A 14,636-nucleotide genomic window follows, 5' to 3' on the forward strand; every position below is an offset into this window, starting at 1 on the left:
TGAACGCGAATAACCGTTAAAAACGCGAATGACGTCGGATAACAAGCTGCGAATAGAAAGATAGAAAGGCGGGAAGAAATAACGAAGAGAATAAACAAGAGAAAAAACCTAAGGGAACAAATAATATGTAAAATGAAACAGAGAGTGAAGAATTAAATGAAAAAAAAATAAATATAGAGAAAGAAAGAAAGAAAGAAAAAAAAAAACGTACGTGTAAGATACACTAGGAAACGTTAAGATCGTTTCCGCAATCCACACTACTCAGCTCTCGTACGTGTACGTAGGTGCAAAATATATATATATATATATGTATAGTAATCTGTACGACTGCCAGGACGGACGTACCATAACACGTGAAATTATAATATAATAATAAGGTATAGTCGCATGTATCCGTATACACAGTGTTTAGAATTTTCTTTTGAAAAACGATTCGTAAGACAAGAGAAAGAAGATAAAGATCCTGTTCTTCTTTTTTTCCTGTATATATACATTACAGTTTTATCTTCTGATAAATTGAGACGTAGTTTCATAAAATAACGTGCAAACGAATACATACGCGTTATCGTTACGTATATTCAATATAGATATATGTACGGTATATATATAATAATATATATATAATGTATTCACAGGTGAATCTCATATGAAGGCAAGCCAAGGCCACGACATGAGACGTGCAAATTAAAAAAGGTAATAATTATTAAAAAAAGAAGCAAGTAAAAAATTCTCTCCCAAAACCGCTTTCCAACCACAACCAAGCACAACCACAGGCAAGGTACGGGCCTTTGTCAACGAGACAGTCATCAACCAGTGAATATGTGGCGCATTACCGTGATTATTATATATATGTAATAGTAACAATTTGAAAAATCTATATATATATGTAATGTATGTATATATATATGTATAGCTATATATACATATACATATACGTATGAAGTACGAAAGATGGGTTAATTTTATGGTTTCGTGGATGGATATGGAACAGGTGGGATGAGACAGTGTAAGAGGAAAGATAGGACAATGGAAGGTCGATTAATAATAAGTGTATAGGAGCCAGTGACGAGCACCGTCAAAGTGGTGATCGTTAATACGACTATTGTTTAACCATAGTGGTCGATTATTAATACGTAGCAATCGGTTAAACGATTCGACCAGTAGCTCGATCTCGATTCTCAACGAACGTGATGGCGGAACAGTGCTGGCTCGAGAGACATTTAACTACACGTTATCGTATGATCTTTTTCTTACAGATTGATCGTTTCTATCGTATTCGATGGATGAATTTTGGACACTCTATATTTTAACGTTAAAATGTCAAAGAATTTAAGGTGTAGAATTTACAGGATTAATTTCCGAATTTTGGAATTTCTTTCTTGGTCTCTCAACATTTTCTATTTCTAAAATATCCCACAGACGCTGGTTAATTTATCATGCTACGTTAAATATAAGAAGCGACTAACATCGTTCTAACTATCTATATACACTACCACCTCGAAACTATACGTTAATCAACACAGAAAAAGAAAGAATCCAAAAAAATGTATGCTGTGCATCAATCACCCCCAAAAGTATTCTAATTACTAAAAAAAACTTTCCATTCTCTGCGAGTCAGTCCACTATCCAAAAATCTCCGCAAAAACTACTTGGCACAATCTACTACGACAAAAAAAAAAAAAAGAAAAACCAGAGTGTCCATGATCATCCAACGTTTTCGCGCAAAAGGCCAGCACTGATGCGTCAAACGTAAGTGTTACGGGATATGAACTCGAGATATTTGCTTGCAGCCGGTTATACATTGAAAAGTAAAAAAAAAAAAAAAAGAAAAAGAAGAAATGTATGATACGTGGTGAAACAAAAACGAGAGAGAGTGCTTTTAGAGACTGGTGGTGTTTGCGAGCGGTGTGAGCCGCGATTCGGCCGGATTAATCGATTAATCGAGTACAAAAAATAGGAATTAAACAGCCAAGGTTTTTTCTGGATGTAAAGATGGGGAAGGAGAGAAAAGGAATAAATCGGTTTGACAGAGAAATTGGTACAAAGAGTACGAGGACTGTTTAAGGTAGGCACAGAGCGATGGGTTAATGTAGTAATCGTTACGCTAAAAATTAATCAAATCATACGAATTATTACGTACGAGAATACCTCATGCTTTTACCACCGGACAGAGGAAACCCTAGAGACTAAAAGCTAGCACAGGCGAGACTCGTATATATATATATTGTTTCTGTTTAAAAAATTTGTTTGGCATTCGACACTAAGAAATAATCCCGACCTTTCTCCTTCCTTCTCTTCGCGTTTTGGCGTCCGCTGCTCTTCGACTATCCGTTTCAGGCCATGGGAGGAACACATAAGGTGGTGGCCATCTGATCCTCACAAAGGTTCGTCATCCTTTCTTCTTCTTCTTCTTCTTTACTACCAGATCTTAACCCATGTTCACGATTGTTATATGTGTGTATTATATATACATATATCTGTTCTTTATATCGCATTGTCAACGTGGAATCTTTTTTCTATATGATTCTGCCTCGATTCTCCTCTTTTGATTTTCTCGATTGCCTCTTATTGTTAGTGGAAACTTATTGTTCGTCCACTCTGCTTGAGAAGTTTCGATAGTTATCCTCTATTTTTCTTCACATCCTGCAGAAGTCATGTTCCGAGCCTACGAGCTATTTTCCAGTGCTCTTGACCTTTTGCCTTTTCAGCTTGGATGTTCGAGCGAACGAGTTCCTCTTCGAGGGTAGCTTTGTGCGTTTGTGATAAATTTATAATAGGATTCAGTCTAGCAACCTCGAGATGTCGAAATACCGTGCTTCATTTTTTAATGTCAATAGGAATTTTCAGAATCGGTAGACTTTTAGTATTCGTTAATTTAGGAAATTTTGCAAAATTCCTAAATTGAGAATTTCACAATTTCCTTCAAACATATCGCGCACGAGAATTTCAAATTCAGGTGAAACATTCTTTTTTAATACGCGGTACATTTGCTGGAATGTTCTTCCGCAATGGTATCTCGATATCTCGGAAGCTTCGAATATTCAACAACTACATATCGAGCATCATGGAAAACCGCGGAGTTCTCCAATGCACAAAGCTACCAACTCGTAGACGAGACATCGCCGTTTCGCTTGTTTCTTCGGATGTCTGGTTCCTTGTCCGTCTCTTTCTTCCTGGATGGCACGTGCACATCAACGATGTACAGCAACAACGATCGTGGCGCGCAGTAGCAAGTGAATCGTAAGAGCCGACAGAGAGCAGGGAACGACACAGAGAGAACGTGAGAACACGGCAGAGAGACACGGTTTTGCAACGACCTTTAAAAATGCTTTACGTGTGTGAAGAAAGGTGGTACACGTGGCATGCAAACGGTGACGGGGCTTCTGGATACGGTTGTCGAGCGTGTCGAACAAGCTTTAAAAGAACTTTATCGAGCGATAGAACCATTCAAACTCGTTGCGCACAGGTAACTTTTTTTCACCATTGTCATTTTTTAATTTTCTTTATCCTTGTTTTATACTTTTTTCAATATATCAATCTTTACGATATTCCTAACTTTCTACGAAAATGGGAAATTTTCAAGTCTCGATATTTGTCCTTTTACAGTTTCTAAGAAACTAGGAAAGTTCTAAAAATTCCAATTTTTGCCTTTTTCCAAATTTAGGATGTCTAAAATTTCTTTTTGCCAATTTTGGAATAGAAATTTAAAACCTTCTCCTTAGAAATTTAAATTAGAAATTTAGGATTTTCTCTTTCCAAATTTTGGATTTTGCTTCTTCAAATTTACGTTAAAAATTTAATCAAGCCTCTCTTTTCAAATTTAGTATAGCAATTTAAAGTTTTCCCTTTCTACACTTTGGTATAAGATCTATCGCTCGATAAATATCCCAATATCTACCGGGTTACGATCGAGTTCGGGATTCTTGTCGCAGTGTTACTCACTGAAAGCTAGACGCCACTAATCAAGACCAAAAAAAGCCTACTGCATGCATTCCTTCGAACTCTGCTTTGCGCTTTTGTGACCTAACGCTTCGCTTCTACAACGAAGAGAATCTTAAATACGCATAAACTTTGTAACTCTTGGAACATCATCGATTAATATCGATATATACTTCCCGAAGGAAACAGAATTTCCAGGATCGTTGAACACAGACGGATAAAGTGGATGTTTTAAAAAATCATTCGATCTTTCTCCCCTGTTTTAACAAACACGATTAAACGAGATAAGAAAAATAAATAGAAACCCGAAGGATTAAAGGATTGTGAGAAAGTTTCACGAGGAAAACAGGAAGAGCACAGAACACACAAAAAGTACTCGGGAAGAGATATAAAAGAAGATAAATAAAGATGAATCAAAGGAGACAAAAGAAAAGAATATGACGCTCGAATGGCGAGGTTCGAGCAAAACGAAAGAGAGAAAAGGCTATAATCAAACTAAGGGGATGAAAAATAAAGATAAAAGGTTTTGCAAGGGATACGAACGATGCATGCCACGTAATCGAAGTTCGAGATGGACAGTGAGAATTCTCGGTGTTACTTTTGATAAAGTAGAAAACTCCTTCTTTATTGCCTGGCCAGAAAACACATTGAATCACTCGCTTTCCGACGAACAGTAACTGCATTCTTTCCTTAAACCGCGCGAGTGATCTGTCCATTGGAACCTTGATAATAAAAAGAGCAGAGAAATGGAAAAAAGCTGATTAATTGGTGACACAGAACCAATCGTTCTAATATTTCTCGTTACTTCCTTTAATTCTCACTCTTGCTTTTTGATAGTTTCTTCTTATATGCGTATAACATTAATGGCAATCTATAAAACATTGCGTCGGGCCCAAAATATTAAAAAGATATCGTCACTAAGTTACGTTTATCAATGAAACTAAAGTTGAAACTAAAATTTCGTTAATAAATAAAACTTACATATAACATTAGTATTTTGGATTACGTACATCGTTACAACGTATGAAAATTGAAGTTCAAATAACGCTATAACGTTTCAATGGTAAAGTTAAATTTCGAACCACATACTACGATAAATACAATTAAATCGAAATTATAATCCTCGCCACGAACGTTGCTCGATATTACGAGCGAAGAGGTCAAATTCTACAAGTTTAATCTCCAGTCTCTTTTATCATTCATTATCAAGGTTCCGATATTCCATCGTAATTATTTTATCCTGTGCAATGTTGGAGACACTCGTCGAGACACTCGTACACATCGAGGCAAGAAACATCGAAATCAAGTTTCCGCGAAACTAACAAGTCCTGTCAACTCGTACTACTTAGAAGCGAATCGATCGAGGCGTCACGGCGTTTAATTCGATTCCCTGTCTTCTCCAGTATAACATTGTACCGTTTTCTTATCGTGTCGCTTCCCTCTTCTCTTTTCTCTCTTCGTTGCGTGCCCTCTATTGTGACTTCTCCATAGTCTCCAACCCCATCGATGTCTTCTTCCCTTTTTTTTCCGATCGTTTTTTACGCTTCGATTCCATCCACTACTACGGTTACTAGTACCATTTTTCCATCGAATCGACATCTCGGAAACGTTAAAGTGGCGCACGCTTTTATATTTTTCGAATGGAAGCCGACGACAGTGAAACGTTTCAAAGGGACGCGCGTTGATGCACCACTTTACCTTTCCAATTTGTTACAATGGGAATGTGTCATGAGCGTATTTCGATTCGTCGAGCACCGTTTGGAAATTCGTCTCGAGAGTAATACCGTTTTCCCTCTTAGGTGCGAAACACCTGAAGTCACGAACGCGAGAAAGCCAACGTGCTTTGAATCCTGAAAGAGAATTGGTCGATCTGACTGTTCTGGATCACTGGAATGGAGTTTACTTTGCAACTGTCTGGCTGAGCTGCTTCGTTCTATCGATGGGATTCTATCGCGAAACCTTTGGCTTATAGCTGTATCCTTCGTGAGAATTCCATGCTAACGCTATCGGTCTTCGACGTGTGCCTAAATATCTTATACACATGTTCCGTGTAACTTGTGTATTTCAAGTATTTTACGCGTTCTTCGTGTATATTGTTAGCCTCTAATCGTAGCCAGCTTGTCTTTAACAGAGAAGTCTCAATTGCTATTTCGTCACTACGGTTTAGTAGTTAGAGAATATTTAACGCTTGGCGTTATACAGTTCAATTTAGAAAAGGTAAATGTGATTCTGAAAAAATCTGAGAATGGTCGATGTAGAAAAAGATTATTCCCGACACGTTACGATGCTATGGATCCTCTTTGTGTCATACAATTTTCCTATAATGTCCCTTCGTATTACTAAACATCACGAGTACGCTTCGTTAAAATGATATAACAGAAACGAGGTAGCGTGGTAATTATATTTCTGTCCGAGTAAAATACAAAATTAATTTTGTCAAAGGCACCTGCATATTTTCGATGGATGTAAAAGGATAAATTTGAAATGCTTCGTTGTAACAAGACCGATAGCTCTAGCGTTCAAATCTTCTTTTTCTCCCGTCATTATCGTATCATTGTTGGCTTCGTTATAAAGTAGAAGAATATAAAAAGTTGAATTATTAACGATTAGGAACTTATTAAGGCCATCCAGATCGTCGACGAATTCTTTTTCCCTAAACAATACAAAGCTAAGAAGTGATTCATGAAACTTTAAACAGCACGTTGACGATCATTATAATCAATATACGGAATGTATCGTTACTAAAGTAATAGTTTGCCCTTAAACAGACACTTTGAAAACGCTATAAAAGGTAACTCTCTTACGATCACTAGAAATAATACCCTGTATCGATTTATGTCCAAAGAAACCGGATGAAACAGCTAAAGTACAAACGTTACGCTAACGCTGAAACAAGTAAACGCTTCTCCGATCGTTGGAATGTCGTAAAAATACATACTTTCGTATACCCTGTAGTTCCGTGACTAACGCTAACCTTACGATCTAATCGAAAACTCGCGAAAAATGGTCGTGTGGAAACGTCAGCGAGAGCAAAAAAGCAAATCGTCAAGGACGTCGCTTGAATCTCGAGAGCTCAAGGATCGATCGTTCTTTCCGATTCGAGAGGAACATCGATCCTTTCTCGCTTACTAACGTAGGCTCGATAGAACCTAGTGGTATTTTACGGTATTTATGGTTCGCTCAAGTTTCCTTCGAGATATGAAATCGGTTTTCGCGATTAGGAATCATCGATCCGTCGATCCAGGAAAGGCAGAGGCTCGCTCTGTCTCGGGTCGATCTACCACTGACCGATAGATGCTACTCACGTGTTCATTTTCAAATTTTCTCTCACTCATCTATCGGAAGAATATGCGAAATTTACGTTCGAGACGATAATGAAAAAAAATTACACCTGGTAGTGAACGTGAAAACAGTAAAATATTAGGACTTCGTTAAAAAAGAAACATTCGAAAGACAATAGAAGAAAAGATCGAAGGATATAAAAGAGATTCGATGTGTAAAAAATCGAGTGAGAAGCTAAGGATACAAGAGAAATCTCGAAAACATTGGAAACTAGAGTTAATGAATGTCAGAGAGGCGTTCGTATCAAGCGTAATTTTTCTTCTTCTTAAAGATTTCCCGTAACTTTTCTACCGCTGGCTCGGGGAAAGACCACGGACTGCTCCTTTCACGTTCCAACAAACACTTCCATGTTTGTTTTTACATGTGTGTATGTGTGTGTAAGAGAAAAAGACGTAGGATCGGGGTCCTGGTATATTGAGCACGAGCTCTCCCTCGTACACAAGGGTGGGGGAAGACGAATGAGAAGACAGAAAAGATTAAAATTAACCAGAAAAAAAAAGAAAAAAATTTACGTGAGATAAAATATATACTTCGATAGGTAAGAGTATATAAGACAGTAGTTCGCGAGCTGGTTGAACGACGAGCAATTAGTTGTAGTTAAATAAAGTCTGTACACCCACCTTGGTTCTGCTGGAATCATCGAGAACCCTAAAAAAGAGGGTCAGACAGAGCGTGGGGGGGACGGTAAAAACGGAGCCGTTTTTCGCGAGGACCATCTAAGGGTCAGTGCTAGACCTGTGGTAACGCGAGAAAACGAAAGAAAGTATCGTTTTCACGCGATATTTCGTGTCTTGAACGAGTCGAGTCTACATTATCTTCACCTTAAAATGTCTCGTCTAATCTTAAAACTTGTAAAGTTCGTTCATGAAACTTTAAATGATTCGTTTTTTTTCCCTCCTCTAACTCGTCTCTGTGACACGTAGAATCGTATGTTTCAAGAGACAACGCTCGCTGATTTTTATTCAGCGAAGTTTATGGGAGAAAAAATGCGATCGAAAAAAAAAAAATAAGAAAAAAATATAGTAGCAGTATAAAAGAGCTATCGTGAATCGTGGAGATAATCAGACTGTTCTCTCCCTTGAGAGCGAACCAGTCTCTCCCTAGATACTCTCGTGGCTGTCTTTTTCTGTCTTTCTTTTGTTCTACTTTTGATTTGTTTTTTTTTATGTTGGCTTGGTCGTGGTGTGTTGGCGGCTGTTGGGGAAGAAACAAACGAAAATTGTGAAACTTTTTTTAGGTTTTCACTGTCTGTCGCGATACTTCGAGCACGGTCGTAGCTCGGCGACGATGAGTTTCGTTGAACGTCTCTGTTTCATTCGGCCGTGATCACTGTCGCTGCCTTTTTCTTGGCATCGCCTTCAGGAAAACCCGTGGCAATTCTCACGGATCTCGAAGTAGAGATTCAGCAGTGCCGATTCCGGCACGTCGTGGAAGCACCTACCCTCTGGCCACTGTACGCATACTGAAACACAAAGCACATACACACGGTTCACGTTAGCGTTGTGGTAGCATTTTGCCGATTCGTTGGTTGGGAAACGTTTGAAAGAGAGAAAAGGTGTATCTGTCTTGGTTTTCATGGTCCGGGAAAATTTTTAAAGGCGAGATGGACATAGACCACTCGTCTTTAAGAAAAAAGTCTCGATATTTCGTTACGCTATGCTCTTGTACAGAATCTTCTACGTTAGAAATTTAATCTATAAAAGATACGATTAAAACAAAATGGATGTACAATTTAAATGAAAAAACAATTATTTTTCATATGTTATCGTCTTCTCTGTATCATGAAATTTTTAAATTAACATGACAAATTTAATTTTTAATACGTCCCCACTCTAGTATTGCGATATTTCAATCTTTCTATGTGTAATAACGTTTCTATCGTACCGTTGAAATTACTTTTCCATTTATATATCAGAGATGACGGTTTTCCTTATCTGTATGATAAAAACGAAGAGACTATGTTTCCATCATAACGTTTTAGTATTATGTTTCTAGCCAATATTATAATATTTCTCCATTGTAACAGACCTATAGGAAAGCTCCGCGTTGAATTTGCTGTCAGACGTTTCAAAAAAGGCGAAAGGATAGCGTTCTAGGATAAAACTAGGATGTCTATGTATATTACGCGTGTGACGACTGGCTTTTTCATGAATACGCGAACGAACCAGGATTTATCGTTACGCGGGAACAGAGGGTTCGGGATAAATTACGCGAAACATCGTATTTCACCGGGCAATTTCGATCGGCATTTGTAATTCGGATTGCATCGGCCCTTCACCGAACCGATAATGGAATTTCAAATAAAAACGAGCGCTCATTCGACGTTGCTTACGTTACCGGCGAACATTTGCCTGCTCATTTTTCCATGGTTCGTAAAAATCCATCAAAAATCCCGATATAGATTCGAGTGACGCGAATGGGCAAAAATTGCCGGTGAATTGTTTTCGATTTTCAATGAATCGAGTGTTTAATTTACTACATTCCGCGTAGGTAATGATTCATTTCGAAACCTATAGGAGAAATAAAAAGAATTTTCGTCAATTTTTTATTTCTTCATTACTGCAAGTATATTTCGTTTAATTTTGATTTCGATTGAATTTTAGAAATTGAATTTCTATTTTAAAATTGGAAGCTGCCATTATATATAAAAATATCGTGCGATTATATTTAATCGATGAATTTCATCGATTCTCTGTGAATCGATCGATTTGCCGACGATTTAAGTGAAATTTCATCGTTAAACATTCTACTGAAAAAGTTTCGAATATTTGATTGAACGAATTGACCGTATAACATAGTAGAGACGTTGATAAGCATTCAAGAATTATTTTAGATTTTTTCAAAGCCTACAAAGATCAAGATAACCCAGAAAGAATATAATGGATGCAGGGAAACCCGAAGAAACCTTTAATTTTGTATAAATCCATCAGCATTTCATCTTGAATCATCTTCAACCGATTGAAATCACGAGTGTAAAAGCTTCGAAGCGGCATAAACTCGTTATTAAGGAACGATAATTCACGTGCACGTAATGATTCGCGATTGCAGCTCAGGATGGCCATCATTGACGAGCGGACGTCGCTCGGAAGAATGAATCGTAGGTTCGCGTGCCAGATGGCTGTATCTCCGGTGAAGCGAAACGGAAGGTGGCGAATTATTCGTTCAACCTTAACCCGTGTCTAGAACAGCTATGTTTCAACCGCGGATGACCCACGAACGCCTCAGTTACGGACACGCTAGCTACTGTACAAAAAATTATCTGCATATCTTCCTCTAATTTAAATCTCAATTTTTTTTTTCCTTGATAAACAATCGTTGCGCTATGACGCGCGGAATATTCGAGGGTTATCACTGACAACTAACTGACAAGTGTCGAAGGTTATCGCTGAGAGATTTGGGGAGAGAAAATTTTATTCTTGTCGAAGTTTTTGAAGGCGAAATGTTTGAAATATCGTCGTTTACAAAATTTCGAAGCTGTGGAATTTTGAATCTTCGAGGATTTAAATATTTGGTTCTTTGAAATTTTGAAACTTGATACCTCTGAGATTTTCTGTCTTGGAAATTTTGGAACTGTCAGCCTTTGAAATTTCGAAACTTTAGAATTTTGATATTTATTCCAGAACAATAAGTAAAATGCTAATAATTCTGTCCTGCTATCTCTAAGCAAACGGTCGACAAAATTACGTAGAAAGAAACCCTCGAAAAAGGTCATCTGCAAAAGGTAATCTAGTTTGATTTTACCTCTGTCTATTGTCTATTCTCTTATCCGACCTAACTAAATGCAAATCTCGAATACAAATTCCAAGTATCATTGTTCGTTCCATTCTGTATTCTACAAGAAGATAATATAAGTATTCGCTGTTAAACTCGTGCACTCGAATCAAGAAGATGCTCTTGGCACAGTTTGCTTTCTCGATTCGAGCGATTCTCACACTCGGTTTCGTTCCATCGCTTCTATGGAAAGTATGTTTCTCTAAAGCGAACGGGAAAGAGCTCCGTCTCGATTCGGAGGGGAAACGACTCGAAACTACTTCGCTTGACTCTATTGAAAAGAATTTTCAGTCGGAAATATTCGATCCTGTGTAATCAGTAGAATGTGCTTTTTTATATACGATAAAAAGCTTCGTATTTTTATATCGAAAGCTTGGAACGTAATGTAAGGGTACTTGCCCTGCTTCGTTCGATATTCGTCAAATTTCACAATTTCAATCAATTCATCTTTGTCAGTCAATGAAACGTAGAGAATAAATTTTCAGTCTCTTCGATATTTATGCTAATAGTTTTGTTTCAATACCTTCGATTTCTATTGTAGAGTTATATTCGATACAATGAAGGATAAAATCATCCTCAGTCTTTCTACCAGTAATTTTCTAGCCAAATTACATTTTGTCAAAAACAAACACGTGTCCGTATACTTATGACGCCTCTACGATCCTCGATTTTTTATATTTCAATTTTACTCTCATTTGAAAAGAACAAAAAGAATTTCTAATGTTCCAAGGGAATATTTGACATAAAATCGAATTGAGATATTATGATCGTATAGGCAGCAATTCCATCGCATTTTGCTTCAACTTAAGATATGTTTCAATTAAAAAATAATAGAATAAAATAAAATAAAATTACGTTCAAAGTGACAGAAGAAACGCGACGAGGTTAAGCGACAATTTTTTTTTCCACGATTCTATGTTCAGTCGCTGTACCATCTTAACAGTATGTCCACGGATTCCTATTGCACGCACTCTCGCGTTTCTCTCAGCGTCCATTTCGATCTCTATCCTGTGAACCGCGTTGGAACCGCCAACGTCTCCCACAACGTGTATCGTTTCCTCTAGGGCAACGCGAAACGGCCGTTTCTTTAAAATTACACAGGGGAACATAGCCTGTGCAAACATATTACGGAAACAACGAGCGACGTACAAGCAGGGAAAAGTGGCGTTACGTGGTATGTTTTCGCGAGGCTACGTGCACCCACCGTTCCATTCCACTGTAAATTTCCTCTGGTCGGCACGAAATGTTCCCGCTGTCGACGAAACGCCACCGGGAAAACACCGTGCACGGCGTATAAAAAGAACACTTCTGTCTTTGTTTCTTATTGCCCTGAGAAAGACTGGTGCGGTTGGTCGCTTCGTAAATTTTTCACGGCGATAGAGTGTCTTTCCGGCGCGGTGAAACTGCTTTAATAGAGATAATAACAGAGTAATGCTGCGGTCAACACGTTGGCTGTTACGTAGTTATTATTTTTATAATTATAATCACAGATCGATTATAAAATATTATTATTATATTGTCATTCAAAGGGATAGGCCTTTTGAATTATTTTAATTATAAATCAAACGAATAATAATAGTTTAATCGTTACGTTAGCTTAACTCGATCGTTATTAATCAATCGACGTTATTACTATTTTTTAAATTTTTAAGGCGACGACGAAAGCAAGTATTTTAATGTAAAAATCAAATGGAAAGATAATTTTAACGTGGATTCGATCGACGAGTATTGAATTTTAAAATTGCTCTTCCATAAAACGTGACTTATCGAGATCCTCGCCTGCTCTGTCCGATTCGAAGAATTTTCAACGATAGACAAGGCAAAAAGAAAAAATCGCATATCGATATCCGAAAGGTTTGAAAAGACTGATTCGTCGGAAAAGTCTCGTTCGTCGTAACCTCGATACGAGGTAAGAATATACGGCTTTCTTTGCGAGGGAAACGAATCTAGCGAATATTCCAGGGTTCGATCTGCCGCGAAACTTTCGCTTCACTGGATATTTCTCGTCGTAGGCTGTTCTTGGTAATTCGCGAACGACGATGTTACCGTTGGGAGATCTTCCGCTCTCCATTTGCAAAATTATTTCCTCCGGTACACAGCTTCTATATTATACGTAGAATCGCAGAATATATATACACACGTGCTAGATTAATAGGACGTACGTTAAAGTACAGTGTAAAGCTTATTATTTATAAGAATCTCGATTAAATTGAATTATGAGAGAAGAACTGATTCCTAGGATCGAGAAGTAGACAGATGCAATTGAATTTCATTGACGAGCAGTAAAAATACAAAAGTAGAACGATTGTAAGAAGGTATAAAGGCGAAACTGGATTTCTAGGACGATATTTTTATACTCGAGTAAACGTCGATTCCTATCGAAGATTCGTTCGACAAACAGAGCCAGCTTATCTTCCGCGATACCTTTGTCCGTGACGAAAACAACGCAATTTAAAGCGTCCGTAGAGATGGAAATGGATAGAAATAAATTCGTCACTCTGGCCCATATTTCTCGTTTGTATCAGGTGGAATTATTCATTTAATACTGGAATTGTTCGAGTAACAGATCATCAGACAGACCAATGTTTCACAGAAATTTGATAAATTTATAATGGTGGGTTTTTGGAAATGTCAATGATATTTTGCAAACTATATGGACAAAGACATGTTCTTCGAAGACCATGGTTCGATCGAGAAACGAGAAAATTCTCTTTACGAATCGTTGGAAATGAAATTACTCTGAAAGCTATTGTTATTTTATTATTGCGCATAGCTGCTAATATTTTCATTTACATTCGCGAATAAAACTCCAATATTCCTACGTTATGTGGCGTTTGTACATCTCTCGTTCTTATTTCTTCGGTAGAAGTTTCATAAATAAACCGTCGACGATTCTAGCGTTAAATAAACTGCTCACTGATCAATCCTATAAATCGAAAAATAAAAAGAAGCGATGACGTTTTCCACAAAATTACTTTCCAAAGTTTACCTTAATTCTATATCCGAGTGATAAAACTGAGAAATTTACGAAGATAGTAGTCGATCAGTTTAACTTTTGAAACGTTGAAATATCGGGTTTTCCACGAACGAGAAAGTTTGATGGCAAACAGGGTGACCTCGGTGTTCTTTCACGACAAGTTTCCGCAAACTCTATCCTGGAGATATCGTGGCCATTTCGTTAAACTGTGATTCAAGGACAGTCTTTGGCAGACGATGGTTCGTCTGTCAGCTAGAAATATTCGCTTTGAAAGTATAGAGACCGAGCAGAGAGCGAGAGAAGTAAGCAAAAGAAACTGCGATTCCACGTAGACATCACCCCAGGGGAAATGTTCCATAAAGCAGCGCGTGGAAAAACGTGACGGGGTGGTCGGTTCGCTGGTAACCCATCGCCGGAGCAAAATTAAAAGTTACCGAGCACCAAAGCCTCGGGAGAAATCGTTACACGAATTTCACACGATGCCGCGATACTTGCAATCGATGACACCGATAACGAGAACGAAATTCTCGTGGAATTCTCGTGAAATGCGAGGAAATTGCTGCGCATTCAGAAAGGTCTTTTTCTGCTATCTAAGAAGTCGATTATG

The 14,636-nt window shown here is 37.8% G+C and overlaps 1 protein-coding gene across 1 annotated transcript in view; it reads right to left on the bottom strand.

The window, feature by feature from the left end:
- Nucleotides 1-14,636, bottom strand: part of LOC100747287 — a 357,673-nt gene that overhangs the window by 41,808 nt on the left and 301,229 nt on the right. Inside the window, 1 exon segment of the mRNA XM_024367629.2 lies at nucleotides 8,723-8,743. Coding sequence (XP_024223397.1) covers nucleotides 8,723-8,743 — 21 coding nt within the window.

Source organism: Bombus impatiens, unplaced genomic scaffold, assembly GCF_000188095.3.
Source record: "Bombus impatiens unplaced genomic scaffold, BIMP_2.2 scf_0321, whole genome shotgun sequence".
NCBI classification, from domain to species: domain Eukaryota; kingdom Metazoa; phylum Arthropoda; class Insecta; order Hymenoptera; family Apidae; genus Bombus; species Bombus impatiens.